At 40.7% G+C, this 20663-nt stretch overlaps 1 protein-coding gene across 3 annotated transcripts in view; it reads left to right on the top strand.

Annotated features, from left to right (window-relative positions):
- mospd2 (motile sperm domain containing 2) overlaps positions 1-20427 on the top strand; it is an 88232-nt gene extending 67805 nt beyond the window's left edge. For 2 of the 3 annotated variants that reach the window (XM_060833467.1, XM_060833465.1), the window contains exons 14-15: positions 11349-11448; positions 18373-20427. In XM_060833467.1, coding sequence (XP_060689450.1) covers positions 11349-11448; positions 18373-18525 — 253 coding nt within the window. In that variant the 3' untranslated portion in view covers positions 18526-20427. Of the gene's footprint in view, positions 1-11348; positions 11453-18372 lie in introns of all 3 variants that reach the window. The other variant, XM_060833466.1, reaches the window with a different exon arrangement.
- The last annotated feature ends 236 nt before the right edge of the window (positions 20428-20663 follow it).

The raw sequence follows: 20663 nt of genomic DNA, 5'->3' as shown, positions 1-20663 counted from the left end.
TTTAACTACATCACAATAGTATCCTGTTATGTCCTTGTTTCAGCACCACAGTTGCTTTCCTCCCAGCTTGGGGAAAGTGTAGAGAGTGAGAAAGTTTGTGAAGTGCCTTTAGTCCACGTGGGGAGGTGATGGCCTAGTGGTATTATCACTAGACTGTTAATTCAGAATGTCAGCTAATTTTCTGGTGACTTGGTTCAAATCTGCCATGGCAGACCGTGAAATTTGAATTCAAAAACCTATCTGGAATTTATTATCTAGTGACGATTGTCAGAAGACACCCATCTAGTTCTTTAATGCTGTTGTGGTTCTGTTCGCCAAGCTGGGAGTTTTTGTTGCAAACGTTTCGTCCCATTTCTAGGTGACATCTTCAGTGCTTGGGAGCCTCCTGTGAAGCGCCTCTGTGTTGATTCCTCCGGCATTTATACTGGTTTGAATCTGCCGCTTCCGGTTGTCAATTGCTGTCCGCTGCAGTGGCCGATATATAGGGTCTAGGTCGATGTGTCTGTTGATAGAATTTGTGGATGAGTGCCATGCCTCTAGGAATTCCCTGGCTGTTTTCTGTTTGGCCTGCCCTATAATAGTGGTGTTGGCCCAATCGAATTCGTGTTGTTTGTCATCTGAGTGTATGGCTACTAGGGATAGCTGGTTGTGTCGTTTCGTGGCTAGTTGGTGTTCATGGATGCGGGTTGTTAGCTGTCTCCCTGTTTGTCCTATGTAGTGTTTTGTGCAGTCCTTGCATGGGATTTTGTACACTACGTTGGTTTTGCTCATGCTGGGTATCGGGTCCTTTGTCCTGGTGAGTTGTTGTCTGATGGTGGCTGTTGCTTTGTGTGCTGCTATGAGTCCTAGTGGTCGCAGCAGTCTGGCTGTCAGTTCAGAAATGCTCCTGATGTATGGGAGTTGGCCAGTCCTTTGGGTTGCGGCATGTCCTCGTTTCATTGTCTTTCCTTAAGGCATCTGCGCGGGTATCCGTTCTTGGTGAATACCTTGTATAGGTGCTCTTCTTCCTCTTTTTTTGTAGTTCAGGTGTGCTGCAGTGTGTTGTGGCCCTTTTGAATAATGTCCTGATGCAACTTCGTTTGCGTGTGTTGGGGTGGTTGCTTTCATAGTTCAGGACTTGGTCTGTGTGTGTGGCTTTCCTGTATACCTTTGTTGTGAATTCTCCGTTCAGTGTTCTTTGTACCATCACGTCTAGGAAGGGGAGCTGGTTGTCCTTTTCTTCCTCTCTCGTGAATCGGATTCCTGTGAGTGTGGCGTTGATGATCCGGTGAAACGAGGACATGCCGCAACCCAAAGGACTGGCCACACTCCCATACATCAGGAGCATTTCTGAACTGACAGCCAGACTGCTGCGACCACTAGGACTCATAGCAGCACACAAACCAACAGCCACCATCAGACAACAACTCACCAGGACAAAGGACCCAATACCCAGCATGAGCAAAACCAACGTAGTGTACAAAATCCCATGCAAGGACTGCACAAAACACTACATAGGACAAACAGGAAGACAGCTAACAACCCGCATCCATGAACACCAACTAGCCACGAAACGACACAACCAGCTATCCCTAGTAGCCATACACTCAGATGACAAACATCACGAATTCGATTGGGACAACACCACTATTATAGGGCAGGCCAAACAGAAAACAGCCAGGGAATTCCTAGAGGCATGGCACTCATCCACAAATTCTATCAACAGACACATCGACCTAGACCCTATATACCGGCCACTGCAGCGGACAGCAACTGACAACCGGAAGCGGCAGATTCAAACCAGTATAAATGCCGGAGGAATCAGCACAGAAGTGCTTCACAGGAGGTTCCCAAGCACTGAAGATGTCACCTAGAAAGGGGACAAAACGTTTGCAACAAAAACTCCCAGCTTGGGGGTGGGAAGCAAGGGTGCAAACTGTACTCATGAGGGATTTGAATTTCCACCCCCAAACGTGGCTCTATTGATCGATATAATCAAATCCTAAAGAGTTTAACTGCTAGATTGAGTTTGCAGCAGGTAACGAGGGAACCAGCAGATGACAGAGGGTTGTTTTTCAGACTGGAGGCTTGTGATCAGTGGAGTGCCACAAGGATCAGTGCTGGGTCCTCTGCTTTTTGTCACTTATATAAGTGATTTGGATACACGCATAAGAGGTGTAGTTAATAAGTTTGCAGATGACACCAAATTTGGAGGTGTAGTGGACAGCGAAGAAGGTTATCTCAGATTACATCAGGATCTTGATCAGACAGGCCAATGGACCAAGAAGTGGCAGATGGAGTTTAGTTCAGATAAATGCGAGGTGCTGCACTTTGGGAAAGCAAATCTTAGCAGGACTTCCACACTTAATGGTAATGTCCTAGAGAGTGTTGCTGAACAAAGAGACCTTGGAGTGCAGGTTCATAGCTCCTTGAAAGTGGTGTTGCAGGTAGATAGGTTAGTGAGGTGGTGTTTGGTATGCTTTCCTTTATTGATCAGAGTATTGAGTACAGGAATTAGGAGGTCATGTTGTGGCTGTACAGGATATTGGTTAGGCCACTGTTGGAATATTGCATGCAATTCTGGTCTCCTTCCTATCGGCAGGATGTTGCGAAACTTGAAAGGGTTCAGAAAAGATTTACAAGAATGTTGCCAGGGTTGGAGGATTTGCGCTATGGGGAGAAGCTGAACAGGCTGGGGCTGTTTTCCCTGGAGCATCGGAGGCTGAGGGGTGACCTTATAGAAGTTTACAAAACTGTGAGGGGCATGGATAGGATAAATAGACAAAGTCTTTTCCCTGGGGTGGGTGAGTCCAGAACTAGAGGGCATAGGTTTAGGGTGAGAGGAGAATGATATAAAAGAGACCTATGGGGCAATTTTTCCACACAGGGCGACACGAGTATGGAATGAGCTGCCAGATGAAGTGGTGGAGGCTGGTACAATTGCAACATGTAAAAATCATTTGGATGGGTATATGAATAGGAAGGGTGTGGAGGGATATGGGCTGGGTACTGGCAGATGGAACTAGATTGCGTTGGGATATCTGGTCGGCATGGGCGGGTTGGACTAATGGGTCTGTTTCCGTGTTGTACATCTCTATGACTCTGAGGGGGAGAAAATAAGTTGACCTCATTCTCACTGCCATAAATACATTTGTCCTTAGCAGTATTGATGAGAGTGATGACAGCACAGACCTTGAAATGAAGTCACATGTTAACATTGACAATCCAGTCAGGAATAGTATTAAAGAATTCACTGGAGGAGGAGGCTCCACAAATACCTCAACTTTAGAATCATAGAATCCTACACTATCGAAGCAGGCTATTCAGTCCATCGAGTCTGCACTGATCTTCTGAAGAACATCTCACCGAGACACGCCCCATTCCTGTAGCACAGCATTTTCCGTGGATTAGCCACCTAGTCTGCACAACCCTGAACACTATCGGCAATTTAGCACGGCCAATCCACCTAACCTGCACATCTTTGGACTCTGGGAGGAAATCTACACAGGAAAATGTGCAACAGCACACAGTCACCCGAGGGTGGAATCAAACCTGCCACCCTGGTGCTGTGAGGCAGCAGGGCTAATCACGAAGCCACCAGGCCACCCAATGATATTAGAGCCTCGAACATTAATGTGAAGGATAAGGCTAAAGCATTCGCACCAGCCAGAAGTGCCAATGATCTTATCTCAGCTTCCCCCTGTGATCCCCAGCATCGCAGATGTCAATGCTCAGCAATTCAATTTACTCCATTTGATATTATGAAAAGGTTAGAGGCACTAGATGCTACAAAGGCTATGGACCCTGAAAACATTCTTGCAATAGTACTGAAGAAATTGTGCTCCAGAACTTCTCTCCTCACTAGCCAAGCTATTCCAGTCGAGCTGTAACATTGACATATACTCAACAATGTGGAAATTGCCCAGGTACATCCCAGAAAAAGCAGGACAAATTCAGCCCAGCCAATTACTGCCCCATTAATCTACACTTGATCATCATTAAAATGATGGAAGGTGTCGGTAATAGTGCTGTCAAGCAGCACCTGCTCAACAATATCCTGCTCAGTAATGCCTGCTTTAGGTTGCCAGGGCCACTCAGCCCCAGTAAAAAGTGAGGTCTGCAGATGCTGGAGATCAGAGCTGAAAAATGTATTGCTGGTTAAAGCACAGTAGGTCAGGCAGCATCCAAGGAACAGGAAATTTGACATTTCGGGCCAGAGCCCTTCATCAGGAATGAGGAGAGGGTGCCAGGCAGGCTAAGATAAAAGGTAGGGAGGAGGGACTTGGGGGAGGGGCGATGGAGATGTGATAGGTGGAAGGAGGTCAAGGTGAGGGTGATAGGTCGGAATGGGGTGGGGGCGGAGAGGTCAGGAAGAAGATTGCAGGTTAGGAGGGCGGTGCTGAGTTCAAGGGAATCGACTGAGACAAGGTGGGGGGAGGGGAAATGAGGAAACTGGAGAAATCTGAGTTCATCCCTTGTGGTTGAAGGGTTCCCAGGCGGAAGATGAGGCGCTCTTCCTCCAAACGTCGTGTTGTTATGTTCTGGCAATGGAGGAGTCCAAGGACCTGCATGTCCTCGGTGGAGTGGGAGGGAGAGTTAGTGTTGAGCCACGGGGTGGTTGGGTTGGTTGGTCCGGGCATCCCAGAGGTGTTCCCTGAAGCATTCCGCAAGTAGGCGGCCCGTCTCTCCAATATAGAGGAGGCCACATCGGGTGCAGCAGATGATGTGTGTGGAGGTGCAGGTGAATTTGTGGCAGATATGGAAGGATCCCTTGGGGCCTTGGAGAGAAGTAAGGGAGGAGGTGTGGGCGCAAGTTTTGCATTTCCTGCGGTTGCAGGGGAAGGTGCCGGGAGTGGAGGTTGGGTTGGTGGGGGGTGTGGACCTGACGAGGGAGTCACGAAGGGAGTGGTCTTTGCGGAACGCTGATAGGGGAGGGGAGGGAAATATATCCCTGGTGGGTGGGGTCTGTTTGGAGTTGGCGGAAATGACGGCGGATGATACGCTGTATACGGAGGTTGGTGGGTTGGTAGGTGAGAACCAGTGGGGTTCTGTCTTGGTGGCGGTTGGAGGGGCGGGGCTCAAGGGCGGAGGAGCGGGAAGCAGCCCCAGACCTCAATATAGTCTTGGTTCAAACATGGACAAAAGGGCAGAAGTCCAGGTATGAGGTGAGCATGACAACCTTTGAAAGGCCTGATTTGATTGAGTGTGGTATCAAGCAGCTGTAGCAAAACTGGATTTAATAGGTATCAACTGGCAAACCCTCCAGTGGTTGGAGTCTTACCTGGCACATAGGAAAAAATGATTGCGGTTGTTGGAGGTCAGTCATCTGACCTGGAGTTGTCTCTGCAGGAGTTTCTCAGGATAGTGTCTTGGGCACAATCATCTTCGGCTGCTTCGTCAATGATCTTCCCTCCATCATAAGGTCAGCAGTTCACCAATGATTGCACAATGTTCAGCACCCTTTGTGACTCTTCAGAAACTGAAGCAATCCATGTTTAAATGCAACAAAACCTAGACAATATCCAGATTTAAACAGACAAGCGACAAGTAACATTCATGCCACACAAATGCCAGGCAATGAGCATTTCCAGTAAGATACAATCTAACCAATACCCCTTGACATTCAATGGTGTTATCATCTGTAATCCCCAATTAACAACATTCTGTGGGGTCTACAATTGACTAGGAGCTCAACTGAACTTGCCACATAAACACAGTGGCTACAAGAGCAGGTCAGAGACTAAGAATACTTTGGCAAGTAACTCTCAACCTGGCTCCCCAAAGCCCATCCAGCATCCACAGGGCATCAGTCAGGAGTGTAATGGAATACTCCCCATTCCCTTTCCTTAATGAGTGCAGCTGCGATTCTTAAATTAAGAAGCTTGACACCATCCAGAACAAAGTTGCCTGCTTGATTGATACTTCACTCACAAGCGTGTACTCTCTCCAACTCTGATGCCCAGTAACAGCAGTGTAGTATCTACAAAGACGCACTGCAGAAATTCACCAAAGATCCTTAGACAGCACCTTGGATCACATCCGTGTAAAGAACTGGGCAGCAGATACATGAGAGTACTACCGCCTGCAAGTTTTTCTCCGAGCTACTTACTGTCCTGACTTGGAAATATATTGCCATTCCTTCACTGTCACTGGGTCAAATTCTGAAATTCCTTCCCGAGTGGCATTTGCATTTACCCAGAGCACGTGACTACATCAGTTCAAGAAGGCAGCTCATCATCACTTTCTTGAGAGCAACCACGGATGGACAATATATGCTATCCACCTACACCCAATTAAAAGAAAAAAAGTCTTCTGCTCAGTGGTGTAGTATCAGTGGCTGGGCTGAGGCAAATTGTTATTAGGTTTTTGTGTACTGCCAGGATGATTTTATTTTTCAAAACAGATTGCTACATTACTGCTAATTTAATAGGATTCCAAAAGCAACTCTAAAACTGTAATTTAACTATCAGTTATCCCTGGTGCAAACAAAATAAACTTGTGTAAGAAATTGGCTGATGAGCTGCATGTATTTGTAGCTGGTTAAATCAGTGTTGAAATAGGCCCGAAAGTGCAGTATATTTGTGTAGAGATGGTCTGGTCTTTAAGATGGTGGTGGAGTAGCATCATAGCATGGCCAGAGCTTACCTGCTTTTACTTTTTTTTCTTCTTTTCACTTTTTCTTTAAACTATTTACATTTTTTGGAAAGGGAATTTGTGCAGCACAAAAGAAAGTGAGCCCAGTGCGTTGGAACTGAGCCATCGTGGGGAGTGTGAGCCCAGCATGGCTTAGAGTGAGGCCCTGAGGTGACAGTGAGACCAAATAGCCCCAGGTTGAGTTCAGCGCCATCTGGAAGTGAGGCCTGGTGCGGCCTGGATACAAGTAAAATGCTGATCTTTTTATTTGTCTATTTACATGATTTATTCCTAAGATTTTGTACCTAGGTGCCTTCATGCCTAAGGTAGTGCAGTAAGTGGCAACTTTGCAAACTTTCCACTGCACTCATGAGTACAATAACCTTGATTCTAATTCTAAATTTGATTTTCAAATTTCTAACTCTGGCTGAACTGACAACAGTATGTCACTTACTGGGTGAAAGCATTTTCATTACATTTAATCAATTCATCAAAACTACAGCTTCTATCACTCAAGTAAATTCAATATGCCTCTAATTTAAATGATCTGATAATTCAGGACTTAAGCACAAATTATTTTTGCTGCGTTACTTAAAGTATTTAATTCAGAGTTTTGGATAATTCTATTTCTCATTTCAAAAGTATGCAGCTTTAAAGTATCAGGAGCAAACCATGGTGTACTTTGGTAATCATTCAGCACAATCAATTTATCCTCTAGTAAGGCATGACACTTCTACTAAATTGTATTTGTGTGTGACTGTTCAAATAAATGGTTTATTATGTGAAGAATATGCTTCGATGTGAACCTACTTCACGGTAGAAAGTGCAATTAAAAACAGCAATCTGTATTTAAATTATAGTGACATTCAATACTGTTGGGATGTCACAGCAGTGAGAGTAAACTGAATCTATTGGAATGAAAGCAGTGTTGAAATTTGGAATCTCAATTTAAGATAACCATGGAGCTGCATTTATTGTATGAATAATGGAAAGGCAAGCCCACTCCCTGCTATTGATGTGCAAGTCAGGTAGCAATTTTATGTGAGCTCAGATTTTCATTGCTTTTATGTCCTAGTGCAGAAAGGAACAAAACCATTTGTTTCATTCAGTTGCAGACACAGGTACAATCCAGTCATTTCCCTATATCATTGCAATATTGTTCTCCTTCATCAGCGTTTTTTCTTTGTTCAGGTTCTGCCTGAAAACTACTGTTGAATCTGTTCATTTTCCTCCAATACTAATCACTTGCTGCGTGAAACAGGTGCACAATTGAATTCAAATGCCAAAATATTTCTCCAGGTTGCTGCTCCATAAATACACAAGTTGTGACATCTTATCATCTGGCTGTCTCATCCAAATATCTTGAATGGCATGATGTTTCTGTTTAGATCATCGATTTGCATCAAAGTTGCTGCAAACAGTTTAAGTATCATTCCTAATGGTGTGATTATTCTTAATTTTTATTTGTAGCTCCTCCAGCACTGAAATATAACACTTGCAACTGTTGAATGTCATTTCTTTAGAAACAACTGTCAGAAATGGAAATGAAAGTTGTTTACATTCTCACATTTCATTTTGTTTCTTCCCCTCTGCTGTTTTCCTGTATGTACCTCATTTAACATTTCCTGGTTCAGGCTGTGTGGCGCATGAGCAGTTGCTCAGTTTTGTTTGAGGGAACATGCGCACTCAATCACCCAGTGGTCTGTGATGTCTATTATGCAATTCACTTGGTTTTGAGGTCCAGATTGCTGTGCAAAAGGTCATATGTAACCACATTCAGTAACTTGAAGTTTTTAATATATCCTAAAATATGTTGGCACTTTATAGTTGGAAAATTATGAATACAAGTTGCACCAGATCTCTCTCGTGAATTGGAGATCAGAGTATGTGATTCAGATGACTTAAGATCAGGGCATTAATGAACTATCTGGAACTTTACACGTCATGTTCATTTGGAAAGTTAATTCATGTAGCGTTATTATCCAGATTATAGAAAGATTACTCAAAATTCCAGCATGGCACACAGAATGACCACTGATGCGCGCACATTATCCTGATGCTGCCATCTTTACCAGGATGCATTGCGCGTGTACAGTCTGTTAAACTGTGAGTTTTCCTTCCGTTAAAAAGAGAGCATCTTGCAGGCAGTGAAACACGTACTTTACAACACAGACAGCAGAAACCCATTAATCAGACAGATTACTTGTGCACAAGCAGCCCATGGTGTGAGCCCAGCTCCTTCCCAGTCAGTATTTGTAGCACTGGGACAGGGCAAACAGTTAAGGTCTAACCCAACAAGGGTATTTCTCTCTCAAACCAACCTAGTAAGAACTTCTTTCACAATTCTGAAATACGTATTGAATATTTTAAATCTCATTGCAGCAGGAGGTGTAATGTCTATTGATTTCAGAGAGCTGGCACTGGGGTTTGACTTTGCCCTGCACTGTGATTGATTATATAGACAGCATTATATTCCAGGCAGCTGCTGTTCCACTGCTGAGCTGTGTTTGTGCAGGTGGGCTGTTGCTGCACCGCTTGGTGTTGTCATTCACAATAAACCCAGCCTTCTAGTTTTCTGGGTGTAAACACCCTGTAGTAGCCAAAATCATTTGAATTCATTAATGCTATTGACTAACAATGGAAAAAGGCTTTTACCCAATATTTCAGTTGGCATCCCCATCTTCTGCTCCAGTGTCAGAAACTCCAGAAAAATTATATAAAGACAATCCACACAGTTTCTGTTGGGTCTTTCAAATTACAGCATGAGATGACAGAAGACTCCTCCACTAATTCACCCTGTTGGCTGAGTATATTAATAGGCAATCATATTATCTATTTATGTAATTTTACCCACGAGAAATTCATTGTTTCACTTGTTCATTTAATGGTTGACAGTAGAAAGTTATCTAAGATTACAAAGGAATCTTGATCAGTTGGGCCAATGGGCTGAGGAGTGGCAAATGGAGTTTAGTTGGGATAAACGCACGGTATTGCATTTTGATAAAGCAATAAGAGCAGGACTTAAACAGTTAATGGAAAGGCCCTGAGTAGTGCTTTCAAACAGAGACCTACGGGTTCAGGTACGTAGTTCTTTGAAAGTTGCATTCCAGGTAGACAGGTTCGTTTAGTAGGCATTTAGCATGCTTGCCTTCATTGCTCAAACTATTGAGTGTAGGAGTTGAAATGATATATTGAGCTTATACAGGACATTGGTGAGGTCACTTTTGAAGTACTGTATAAAGTTCTGGTCACCCTGCTCCAGAAAGGATATTATTAAATTGGAGAGAGCTCAGAAAACATTTACCAGGATATAGCCCGGACTGGAGGATTTGAATTATAGAAATGGGCTGGATAGGCTAGGACCTTTTCCACTGGAGCATAGGGTGGTTGAGGGACCTTTATGGAGGTTTATAAAATCATGAGTGGTGTAGATAAGGTGAATAGCAACAGTACTTTCCCGAGAGTGGGGGAGTTCAAAGCTAGAGGGCATATTTTTAAAGTGAGAGGAGAAAGATTTAAGAGGGACCTGAGGGGCAACTTTTTCTCTCACAGAATAGTTTGTATGTGGCATGACCTGCCAGAGGAAGTGGTAGATGCAGGTGCAGTTACAGCAGTTGAAAGACATTTGGATAGGTTCATAAACAGAAAAGGTTTAGAGGGATATAGACCAGACACAGTTGAGTAGGACTAGTTTAGTTTAGGCAACTTGGTCAACATGGACAATCTTACCATGTTGTATGGCTCTATAACAGCCAATGTGTTTATAAAATTTAAGGAGAATTAAAACCATGTAGTTTAAACCTGCAACTTAAAGATAATCCAGTCCCCCTAAATTCAGCTTGTGTTGTTTAAAGATTTAGGCTTGTATTTAAGAGTCCTGATCAACTCCTCTTCCAGCTGTACTTCATTTTCTTCACTTTTTATTTTTTTAAAAACGTAATGTCAACTGGAAACTATTGCATTGAGCCCAGTTGTTGGTGATATTTTCATATACGGGTGTCTTGAGATTGAAAGGGACAGTTAAAGTCACAATGGCAGTAGACCAGACATCTAGATAATCAAATATCCAAACATCAGCCAGTTCTAAACAGAAATTTCTGTTCCTGGTATAAATGAGTTGAACCATGAAATGATTCCTAAGTGTGGAAATCATTAATATTTTAAAGTAGACTGAAAGTTTATATGGAATGGAAATTAGCTATATTTTAATCCAGACAATATACCATTTAAATCTCTGTGCCACGTTATTTATTGGGTAACTGTTGCCTTGCTAATTTGCTTTAGCCACATTTTAATACATTATGCACTTGATCACCTCTGAGTAGATTTTCAACTGTAGGTGGTGCTTTTTGATTTCAGTTAAAATGCCATCAATTAATGTGTGCAATTCCTACCAAATCATACAGCACATTCAATTTTTGTCATCCTGTAAATAATTTTTTAAAAATTTGAGGTGATGGAAATATTGTTAGCTTGTCATAATGCAAATGGTTGACTCTGCTGTATTTTGTAATTCTGGCTTTTCTGTGCATGCGTTGTATACATCACCTTTTGGTTAATGTGAAAGAAGCACTGTTGTGACTGCACCCTTTTTTTAATATAGATTTTTCTACTTTGCAACATTCTGTTCACTATCAGTTTTTAAGAGTATACCTCTTCGCAAAGTATCCCGAATCTCAATTGACACTTTAAATATTAATGTTAATCATTTACAGACTGTTCTTTGCACTTTGCAGATTAAGGTGCCGTGTTTTTGAAAGTCATAAGGCTGTTGCCAAAGAGAATTCCTTTAAAGGATTTGCAGTTAGTTCCAGCCAAGAGGATTTACATTCAAAGGTAGGTAAGCAATCGCTTTGAACTAATCCTTTATGTAAAATAGTGTCAGCTTAATGCTTAATTCTATATGTATGAAACTGATCTAAAACTTACACATTTTATACTACAGCTGTGTTTGCTTTTTGTTAATGGCAGACTTCTGCTAATGCAACTGCAAAGATTCAGTTTTTACCAATTTATGATCTTGTCATTTGCCTTTACGTGCATGCTGTCGTTCATATTCTGTCATACATAGGAACTGCAGTGTGTCATTCCTGCTTAAGTTTGTTCACTTGCAATTTAGTCATGATCTAATTGATATCTTAACTGCATTGTCTTGCCTCAGTTCTGTAATTTAAGGTGAAGGGCAGAAGATTTAAAGGAGATGTGAGGAAATATTTTTCATGCAGAGGGTGGTGGGAACCTGTAAGTGTAATGAAATAAGAAACTCTCGCAACATTAAGTAGTATTTAGATGGGAAATTGCAATGCCAAGGCATACAAGGCTAGGGCTAAGTGCTGTAAAATGGATTAGAATAGTTTGTTTTTGATTGCCATGATGGACCAAAGAGCTTTTCTCTGTACTGGAAATCTCTTATTATGACGCATTATTATATTTTTGTTTGAGAAACAAATTATCAATCTCAATTTTAACATTTTCAGTTGAACTAGAGTCCACAGCTTTTTGAGTTTTCCAGATTCCCACTACACTTTGGGTGATGGAATATTAGCACTTTCGGAGTACTGCATGCAGTTCTGATCTCCCAGCTATAGGAAGAAGAATGTTGTGAAATTTGGAAGAGTTCAGCAAAGGTTTACAAGGATGTTGCCAGGGTTGGAGGATTTGAGCTGTAGGGAAAGGCTGAATAGGCTGGGGCTATTTACCCTGGAGTGTCAGAAACTGTGGGGTGACCATCCATCCTAGGACAAACCAAACAAAGACATGCATGAGAATTCCTAGAAACATGGCATTCCAACTGGAACTCTTATCAATACACACATCGAGTTAGACCCCATCTACCACCCCCTGAGAAAATGAACCGGAAGTGACTTCACCACAGGAAATGACGACATCAACCCCAAGAAACCCAAACATATAAATAGAAAGCAGGAATTTTCAGTGTTGCTTCGCCTGAGGTCCACTGAAGATGTTACCTAGTAAGGTAACAAAATGTCTGGAAATGAACCTTTCAGCTTCGCGAGCAAACCTACATCCATGACCATAGAGAGGTTTATAAAATCATGAGGGGCATGGATAGGATGAATAGCCAAAGTCTTTTACCTAGAGTGGGGAGTCCAAAACTAGATGGCATAGGTTTAAAGTGAGAGGGGAAAGATTTAAAAGGCAACTTTTTCATGCAGAGCGTGGTGCCTGTATAGAATGAGCTGTCAGAGGCAGTGTTGGATCTTGGTATAATTGAAACATTTAAAAGGCATCTAGATGGGTATATGAATAGGAAGGGCTTGGAGGGATATGCGCCAACTGCTGGCAACTGTGACTACATTACTTTAAGATGTCTGCTTGGTATGGACGTGTTGTCCCAAAGGGTCTGTTTCCATGCTTACAGCTCTCTGTCTCTATAACTCGCCAAGATGCTTCCTCAGCACCCTTTAAATCTTGGACCTCTACCATTTTAGAAGATGAAGGGCACCAGATACATGCAAGCACCAGATACATGCAAACACCACCTGCACGTTCCTCTTGAAGTTGCACACCACACTGACTTGGAACCATATCATCATTCTTCATTAGGCCAAAATCCTGAAACTCCCTTCTTAACAACTGTGGGTATCCCTGCTTTACATGAATTGTGGCAGTTCTCTAAGGCAACCCAGTACCACCATCTTAAAGGCAATTAAGGATGAGCAGTGAATGTACACTAGACCAGGAATATCCATTTCTTGTGAAAGATTAACAAAAAGAACTGAAGTGCACAAGGTGCTGAATGTTTCTAATATTTGTTTAGAGCATTTCTCTCATTCAGATTCTCAACCCCTTGTCCCCTTTTTCCCTTTCCATCTATGACAAAGTTCTGTTTAGTTTGCGCAAGGGCACTGACCAAGGACTGTTGTATTTTGCATCATTCTTTCTGAACCTTAATCTCTGGTGAAAGCTTAGATCAGTCTATTACATTATATTAGCAGAATTAATTTCTGGCTTTAATATCCAGACCTTTTTGAGGGGGAGAAAAATGCACTTGTGCCTTGTAACTGAAGATTGAAATAGACTGTATTCGTACTCATCTTTATTGTCCTGTAAGGCGTATGATTTAATACATATTTGGGCAGATTGCACATGCTGTGATTGGGAACAAATAATAATGTTGAAAGTGTGCAGCAGGACACAAGTCAACATCTGAAGAGAGAATGCAGATCTGTAGTTTGAATGTATACCCTTCCTCCTTCACAATGGTTGAACCATAACTTGACTTTCATTTTCAAGAGAATGCTACTGCAGTTTATGTTGCACAATTAATTCTTTTCAGGCCATCAAACAGGTGCACATGCCTTGAGGTTTAAATATCATTTTAAATTGTGATATCTGGGTGACATTGGTGCTCTGAATCGTTTTAATTATTTGTTTACAGTGGATAATTTCAAGGAAAATTTCATGCTAGGTCTACGAAAAAGGCAGCAAATGGAAGAGAAAACAGTGCATATGCACATCTTAAAAGACATTTTGCCAGCTGCTGGGTATCATCTTACTAGTTTTGATCCCTGGATAATAACCGTCATGTTTACATTTGTGGTACAATGTTGTTCTGCTGTTAAGGAGCTGCTATTGTAGAAAACCTGAAGTTTAACATCTGGGACCCTGCCGGGGAAAGCTGTTACCAGCTGTGTTGATGCAAGGCAAGATTTGAAATGATAAATCCTCACCCCTCCAATACCAAAGTTATATTTTCCTCTTATTTCTTATACTGTGCATAGCTTCTTAATTTTTTTCTACTTTGATTCCACTTTGGCACTTGGAAAATTATTACAACTTCTCTGAAATGGTGGTGGGGAGACGACCTGTGAGAACAGAGCTGGAGGCAGGAGAAGGGTAGGGAAATATGCAAAACTCCACAGTGCCTGCAGCTATCTTAGCTTGCAGCAGGCAAATGGGACTACTCATCCAGTGTGAACCACTGTACAGTTCAATTCAGTACATGGACTGGTCTACAATATGGTTCAATAACCAGTTGAATACAGTTTCTATACAGTTTAGGTTGCAATCGCTTAGTGATGTACTGTGGTAGAGTATGGGATATTTTTGCTTGCAGAATAGAAGTAAAATTCTATTTATTAGAGGAAATAAAGCATTTAAGGTGAATTGATCAGTTGACATTTATTAGCAGTTGGTCAATTGTGCCACGGAAACATCATTTTTGCTTTTCAGCCATATGTGAGTGGAAAGAAACTTAGTCAGCATAATTGTGCTTTTTTGGATCCATTTTCCCTAGTTGTAATTTTAAACTTTGCAACATTACAGTTCTTTTCATGATAGAAATTAACATTTTGTACAGTTATTTTTGCAATATTGTGATAAATAAGGAAGCAGTATAATCTGTAAACAGATTAAACATTACAGTGCAAAGGGTAGGGATTAATTGTTACAATTGACATGGATAGGCAGAGTAGAAATAGATTATTGGACTAATTTAAACATTTTGTCTGTTCATTGTTCTGCAGCCACAAAATATTAGAAGCAGAATGTAATTCCCATAGGAATCAATATTTAAACTGGAGTTAAAACTGTGGGGACTTATTTAGCAGAAAGAAGATTATACCTGTACTGCCTAAGTTGGAATATAGTACTTTCAATGATTAAATTTCCATGTTACTAAATGAAATACCTGTTGAAATAAAGTCTAAAACACCTGTTAACAAAATGTTCTGCTTACAGTAAGCTGTAGTGAAGCCTGAGAAGCTAGGGATCAATTGCCCAGGGCCTACCATCATCTCTGGATCCAATGAGGCCATTCCTTGGTGGGGGGTTGCTACTCCTAATTACTAGCAAAAGTCAAGCCCAATGTTATGACTCCCGTAATGTACAACAGTGTAATGTGCTTTTGTGTTGAACGAGAGTTGATTAAAGTGTGGTGCTGGAAAAGGCACAGCAGATCAGGCAGCATCTTGAGGAGCAAGAGTCAATGTTTCGGGCAGGACCCTTCTTCAGGACTGCTTTATCAACTGATGTTGGTAGCATCTGCAGTCCCTATTGTCTCCCTTTTGTTTTGAATGCATTGCTAAAAATCCCCATTTTAATCATCTCCCCATAGACCTCATGAGCGCTGGCCTGACAGAATCTGTACTATCCCATGTGTCACATGTAACTGTGGTGAAAATTGTGTAATCCCCTCATTTGTATGTCTGTCATGGTGGATAAAAGGTTGTGGCATGAATTGATTCTGTTCTCACCCAGAATACTTTTATTTATATCCCAGGTGATGGAATTTCAGGGCTCATGTCTTGTCACTAAACTAAAAGAAAAACCATTATCGAGCTTAAATGAAGAAAATAAGACCTTTTGCGCACTAAATCTTCCTTGCAAATTTAATCAACTTTCAACCAATTTCACTGTTTGCCCAATAACAGTATGCCTCGTGTTCTTTTCTAATAGTTGTATATGCAGAATTTAAAAGTTGTTTTGACAACGTATTACATTAATATTGCTCCTTTCTAGGCATTTTCTAGGAGTGTTATCAACTAAACTTTGACACATAAGGAAGTGGATGAGCAAAAGATGACTTCATGAAGTAAGGAGAGAAATTGCAAGGATTAGTGAGGGGGAGCTAAAGGGATATTCAGCAGTGGCTGAGGAGATGAAATCTGGAATAAGCAAAAGGTCAGAATTGGAGCAACTTGGAAGGTGATGGGGTTGGGGCTGGGGCAGTCAGAGATTGGCCTGGATGAGTAGGTGCAGCGATTTGATAATAACTTGATAAAAACATTTTCATTCTTAATATTGGAACGCTAGAAATCAGTGATCACAGGGTTGATGAGGGTTGAGATAAGGGTAGCAAAGATTTTTGCAAGAGCTCAAGTCAAAGGGTGCATGTTGAAAGTCTGTATATGACAAGTCCGAGGCAGTGGAAGGTCGAGAGAGAGAGAGCTGGATGTGGTCATCATACAAACGTGATATGCATTCACTTCATGTTGAGAAGTTTGCAACTCAGGATCGATCTTTAGACTTGGAGATAATGCTGTGAGACCAGGAAGAGATTTTCTGGTTAAGAATTCATAGTTAGGCACAGCACCAGGCAAGTGCTATTCCACCCAGGGAATTAAGTGAGGTATTACAGGGGAATAGAATAGTCAACTGTACCGAAGACTGGAGATTTGTTGAGGAGGAGGAGGAGAAATAATTTGCCGCAATCTGACTTTGGAGACTGTTTCAATGTTGTGGAATCATGGGGAAAATGGGCACATATTTGGAAGGTGACAACAGACTGAAGTACTCTAGGAAGGAAAATAAGGTTTGAGTTGCTGGTTTGTGTGGCCAGAGGGGCAAGGCTGAGTGTTTTGAAGGAGGGTATTGGTGGAACTCAGCCTGTGCCAGCTAGTGCCACATTAGTAATGTGCTAGTACTTAAGTATTTGTTTATAATTATTCTTCTGATACTGCCTTTAAAAGTTCCATTCAACTGAGTGTGAATTCATTACTCAGTAGTTTTTAGTACTTGCACTTCAAATGAAAATGCTTTGAAACCATCATGATCTATTATAACCAATTTAAAATATCAGTGTCGAATATGATTTTTATCCCTGTTCCTGAAGTACTAAAGAATAGATTGAATCTGATTTTGTAGTTTTAAGCCCCTTAACAGTGGCAAACTATGTCAAATGTGATCTGCTCATTTCACTGGCATGCCAATTCTGTTGAGAATAAATTTTTCCATTGTTTTCAGAAGTCAAGATATGCAAAAAATGATCTTCATTAGCTATTTATCCATCTTGTATAAGAAACATACCAGTATTACTTATTCCCTCCACACAACCTTGCCAGTGTAGCCCCAGATTCTTTATGTAATAGAAATATAAAGGGAAATACAGATTTCGTGGCATAACTAGAATGGAGTGTTCACAAGTTATGCCATGTATAAAGTAATAATAAAGGTGCCGCACTCCCAATCTCATTTGAGACTAACTTATGGTGGTTTCACCTTAGGATCACATTGCCTCAGGTGAGGGATAAGTTGAGCAGAGCCTTCATGGTAACCCCAGCCACTGCAGTAAATGAACTTGCGCAATTGGCATCACTCTGCATTGCAAACCAACCACACAGTCAACCGAGCTTACTTGACTCCCTTATACCATTTATAAACTATTGTTCAAGGGCACCCTTGACCAAACCATCAGTTATACCTCAAATTCTCCTTCTGGCTCAGTTTTCCTTTATCTGACACAACATGGGATCCTCCTTTACCTTTGACAGCACTGGGTAGGTATAAATGGTTTTGCATCCTTTCAACAATTAGAGATATGTTTTGCTTGTTTTTAGTATAACCTTCAAACACTCCCTACAGTCAGTTGTAGAGTAAATTACTTCCTACTCTGGTAATGTGTTTTTTGTCTCAACCTCTCAAATACCTATCTTCATTCTGGCTATGTATACTTTCCTAACATTGCTGACAAAGATTGCCAATATAAGGTTGTTTGGTGTAGTGTTGTCAAGGCACCAAAAGCTAAATTTAGACTTGATAAGTTAGTGTAATATTTACCGCACCTTCCAGGTGTAGTGGTGTTATGTAGCCTATTGCAATTGTTTCATTAAAGTGTTCAGACTTTTGTTTGAGAAAGCAGCAGATTTGTTGAAATTTCTGTTGATTGAGTGTACTTATAGCTTGTATGCTGACGCATTATGTGTGACCTTATTAGTGGTTTTGCATTCAAATTGTAATAATGTGCACTTTAGTCAATTGGTGGTATTTTAACTTTGATACTAAATTTTTGTTTTACAGATGACTAAATTAATGGTGTCCAATAGGCGACTGGAGGAGCAGATCAACCGTTGCATCTGGTTTCAACAACTATTAACTGCCTTGGTTACGTTGTTAGTGGCTGTTATCAGTCTGTCCCTGTATGTCCGTTCCCCAGACAAGGACAAACAGTAACTAATCAAGCTGCTTGATCCACACAAGACCTTTGTAAACCAAAGTCACTGATCTCTTTTTTTTGTTTGTTTTCAAATTGCCAATATTTCATATATTGGAGGTGACAGCTGACCAATTTTTGTTTGTTGTAACTGCTGTTTTTTAAACTATTTGATACAATTTGTACATAAAAAATTAATTTTCATCTCTGAAAGATCCTGTGTAATGATGACTATATGATGAGTCATGAATAATTGTGTAATTTGAAGTTGATTTGTAATATATCTTTGGTGCTACTAATAGACATTAACCAAAATGATTAATTGACTGTTCTCCCTAGGAATATTTGGGTAAGGTTCTGGAGTCTGTTCCATAATCATGGACTTCCATGTCAAATTGCAATTTGGTATTTAGTACTTGTAACATGTTATGAAGAAGCATCCTTCTAGTAGTTCCTTAATATATGTGCTAGATACTGAAGTTATAAGAACATTGGACCACCTGGTAAATTTAGATTCTGGAGGGAATAGTGGTTGTACCTGTTTAAATGAAATGATGTGGCTATCGATGCATCTATATAATCAAAAAGATATTAGGAAATAATGTCATTTACTAAATAATTGAAGTTGAGCCTGTTTGGCAGCCTTATGAGTTTCGTCACTGTGAATGCAGTTATTAAATGAAATCTCTCAGATTTACTATAAGATTGTAGTTTGCCTGAAACATTCTCGCAGCATTTAATTTAGTACGCCTACAGGTCAAATTTGTGTAAACAAGTGGAGGTTTAATATGCTGGGTGACTTGTAAATTATCATGTTTTATCTTGTTTTCCATTTGGAAGGCAATTTTTCTTGTTGATCTAAGTCTAATGTTGAGCACTGAATCAAAAGATCCTGTGCGCAGATAGCCATTTATTTGAATCCAACAGTTTACTTAGTTGAGCTTATTTCCTTCTGGAATAAGCACATAGGAAGACCCAAGTGTGTCCAAATTGATGCAAGGGACCTCTTGAAATGCAAGTTACCTCCATCTTGCTTGTGCCTAATGTGCACTTTCCTTTGAATTTTTGATCTGGATTTGGATTTTCAGTGCTTGGTGGTTTTGTGCTGACGTAGACTTGAGACTTTAGACACTCGTGTCACTGTGGAGAAATTAGGTATCTCATAGAGAAACCAGATTGCCCTAATAACAACAGCATCTCCTATAGACTGGTTTCATAGGTACACCTGAATCCTGTTCAGAATTTTGTGCCATGGACAATCATGTACTTAATGAACAGGTCACTTAGTGGCAATAGACTACTTAATACAAATGTCAAAATGATCAAAATTGAAGGTTGTATTGCCATAAGGATTTCATTTGAACTCCATTTTAGTGCCAAGTGCAGTAAAGGATACTTTATGTTAGTAAATGCATACTGAAAATGTTGGACCAGGTATAGCTATCAGCTTTATGAATGCAATACAACACATGCTTCATTGATACACTGATTGTAATTCTAAAGGGTAGCAAATCAAAATAGAGTGCATTTTTAAGTTTCAAGTAGCAATGCATTGGAGATAAGTTAACTAATGTATAAAATGTGAAGTTAATCACTTCAATAAGCAAGCAAGAGCCTGACTGAATTGTAGTGATAGCAGTGTGGCAGTATTCACTACTTTTTTCCAGATATTTTGTTTCAAATCAAAATATTATGTAGCAGTACAGCTGAAAACAATCCTTTGGTGATTAATCAGCACATTATTTGAGGTTCATAGTTTAATGCAAACAGACATAAAAGTCACATCACTTATGAAGCTGTATTCGATTTAAAAACTTCCCGTAGAATTGTATAATAATTTGTGGTATGCTGGTGGACTGATTATCAATATAAAAAGCTGGCAATTTAGAATAAAATGCACTTTATGGTATGAAATTACTGATCATATTGCCATTGACAATCACTGCAAATCGATTGTTTGCTAGTGTTTTATATTGTTTGAAAATAAATATTGTTTGTAATCATATTTCGGGAATAATCGAGGTTACTGTGCTGTTTTAAAGTTGTAGAGAAGTGCATCTAAGTAAAATTTGGAGATCTCCAGTACTTAGATAAGTCATGAAGTCAGATTGTCATGTTCTGTTGCAGGTGATGATGCACAGTGCTCACGGAATCACAG

This window comes from Hemiscyllium ocellatum, chromosome 12 (assembly GCF_020745735.1).
Source record: "Hemiscyllium ocellatum isolate sHemOce1 chromosome 12, sHemOce1.pat.X.cur, whole genome shotgun sequence".
Lineage (NCBI taxonomy): Eukaryota > Metazoa > Chordata > Chondrichthyes > Orectolobiformes > Hemiscylliidae > Hemiscyllium > Hemiscyllium ocellatum.
Note: the sequence above shows the minus strand (reverse complement) of the source record. Positions and strands in the feature narration are given on the sequence as shown.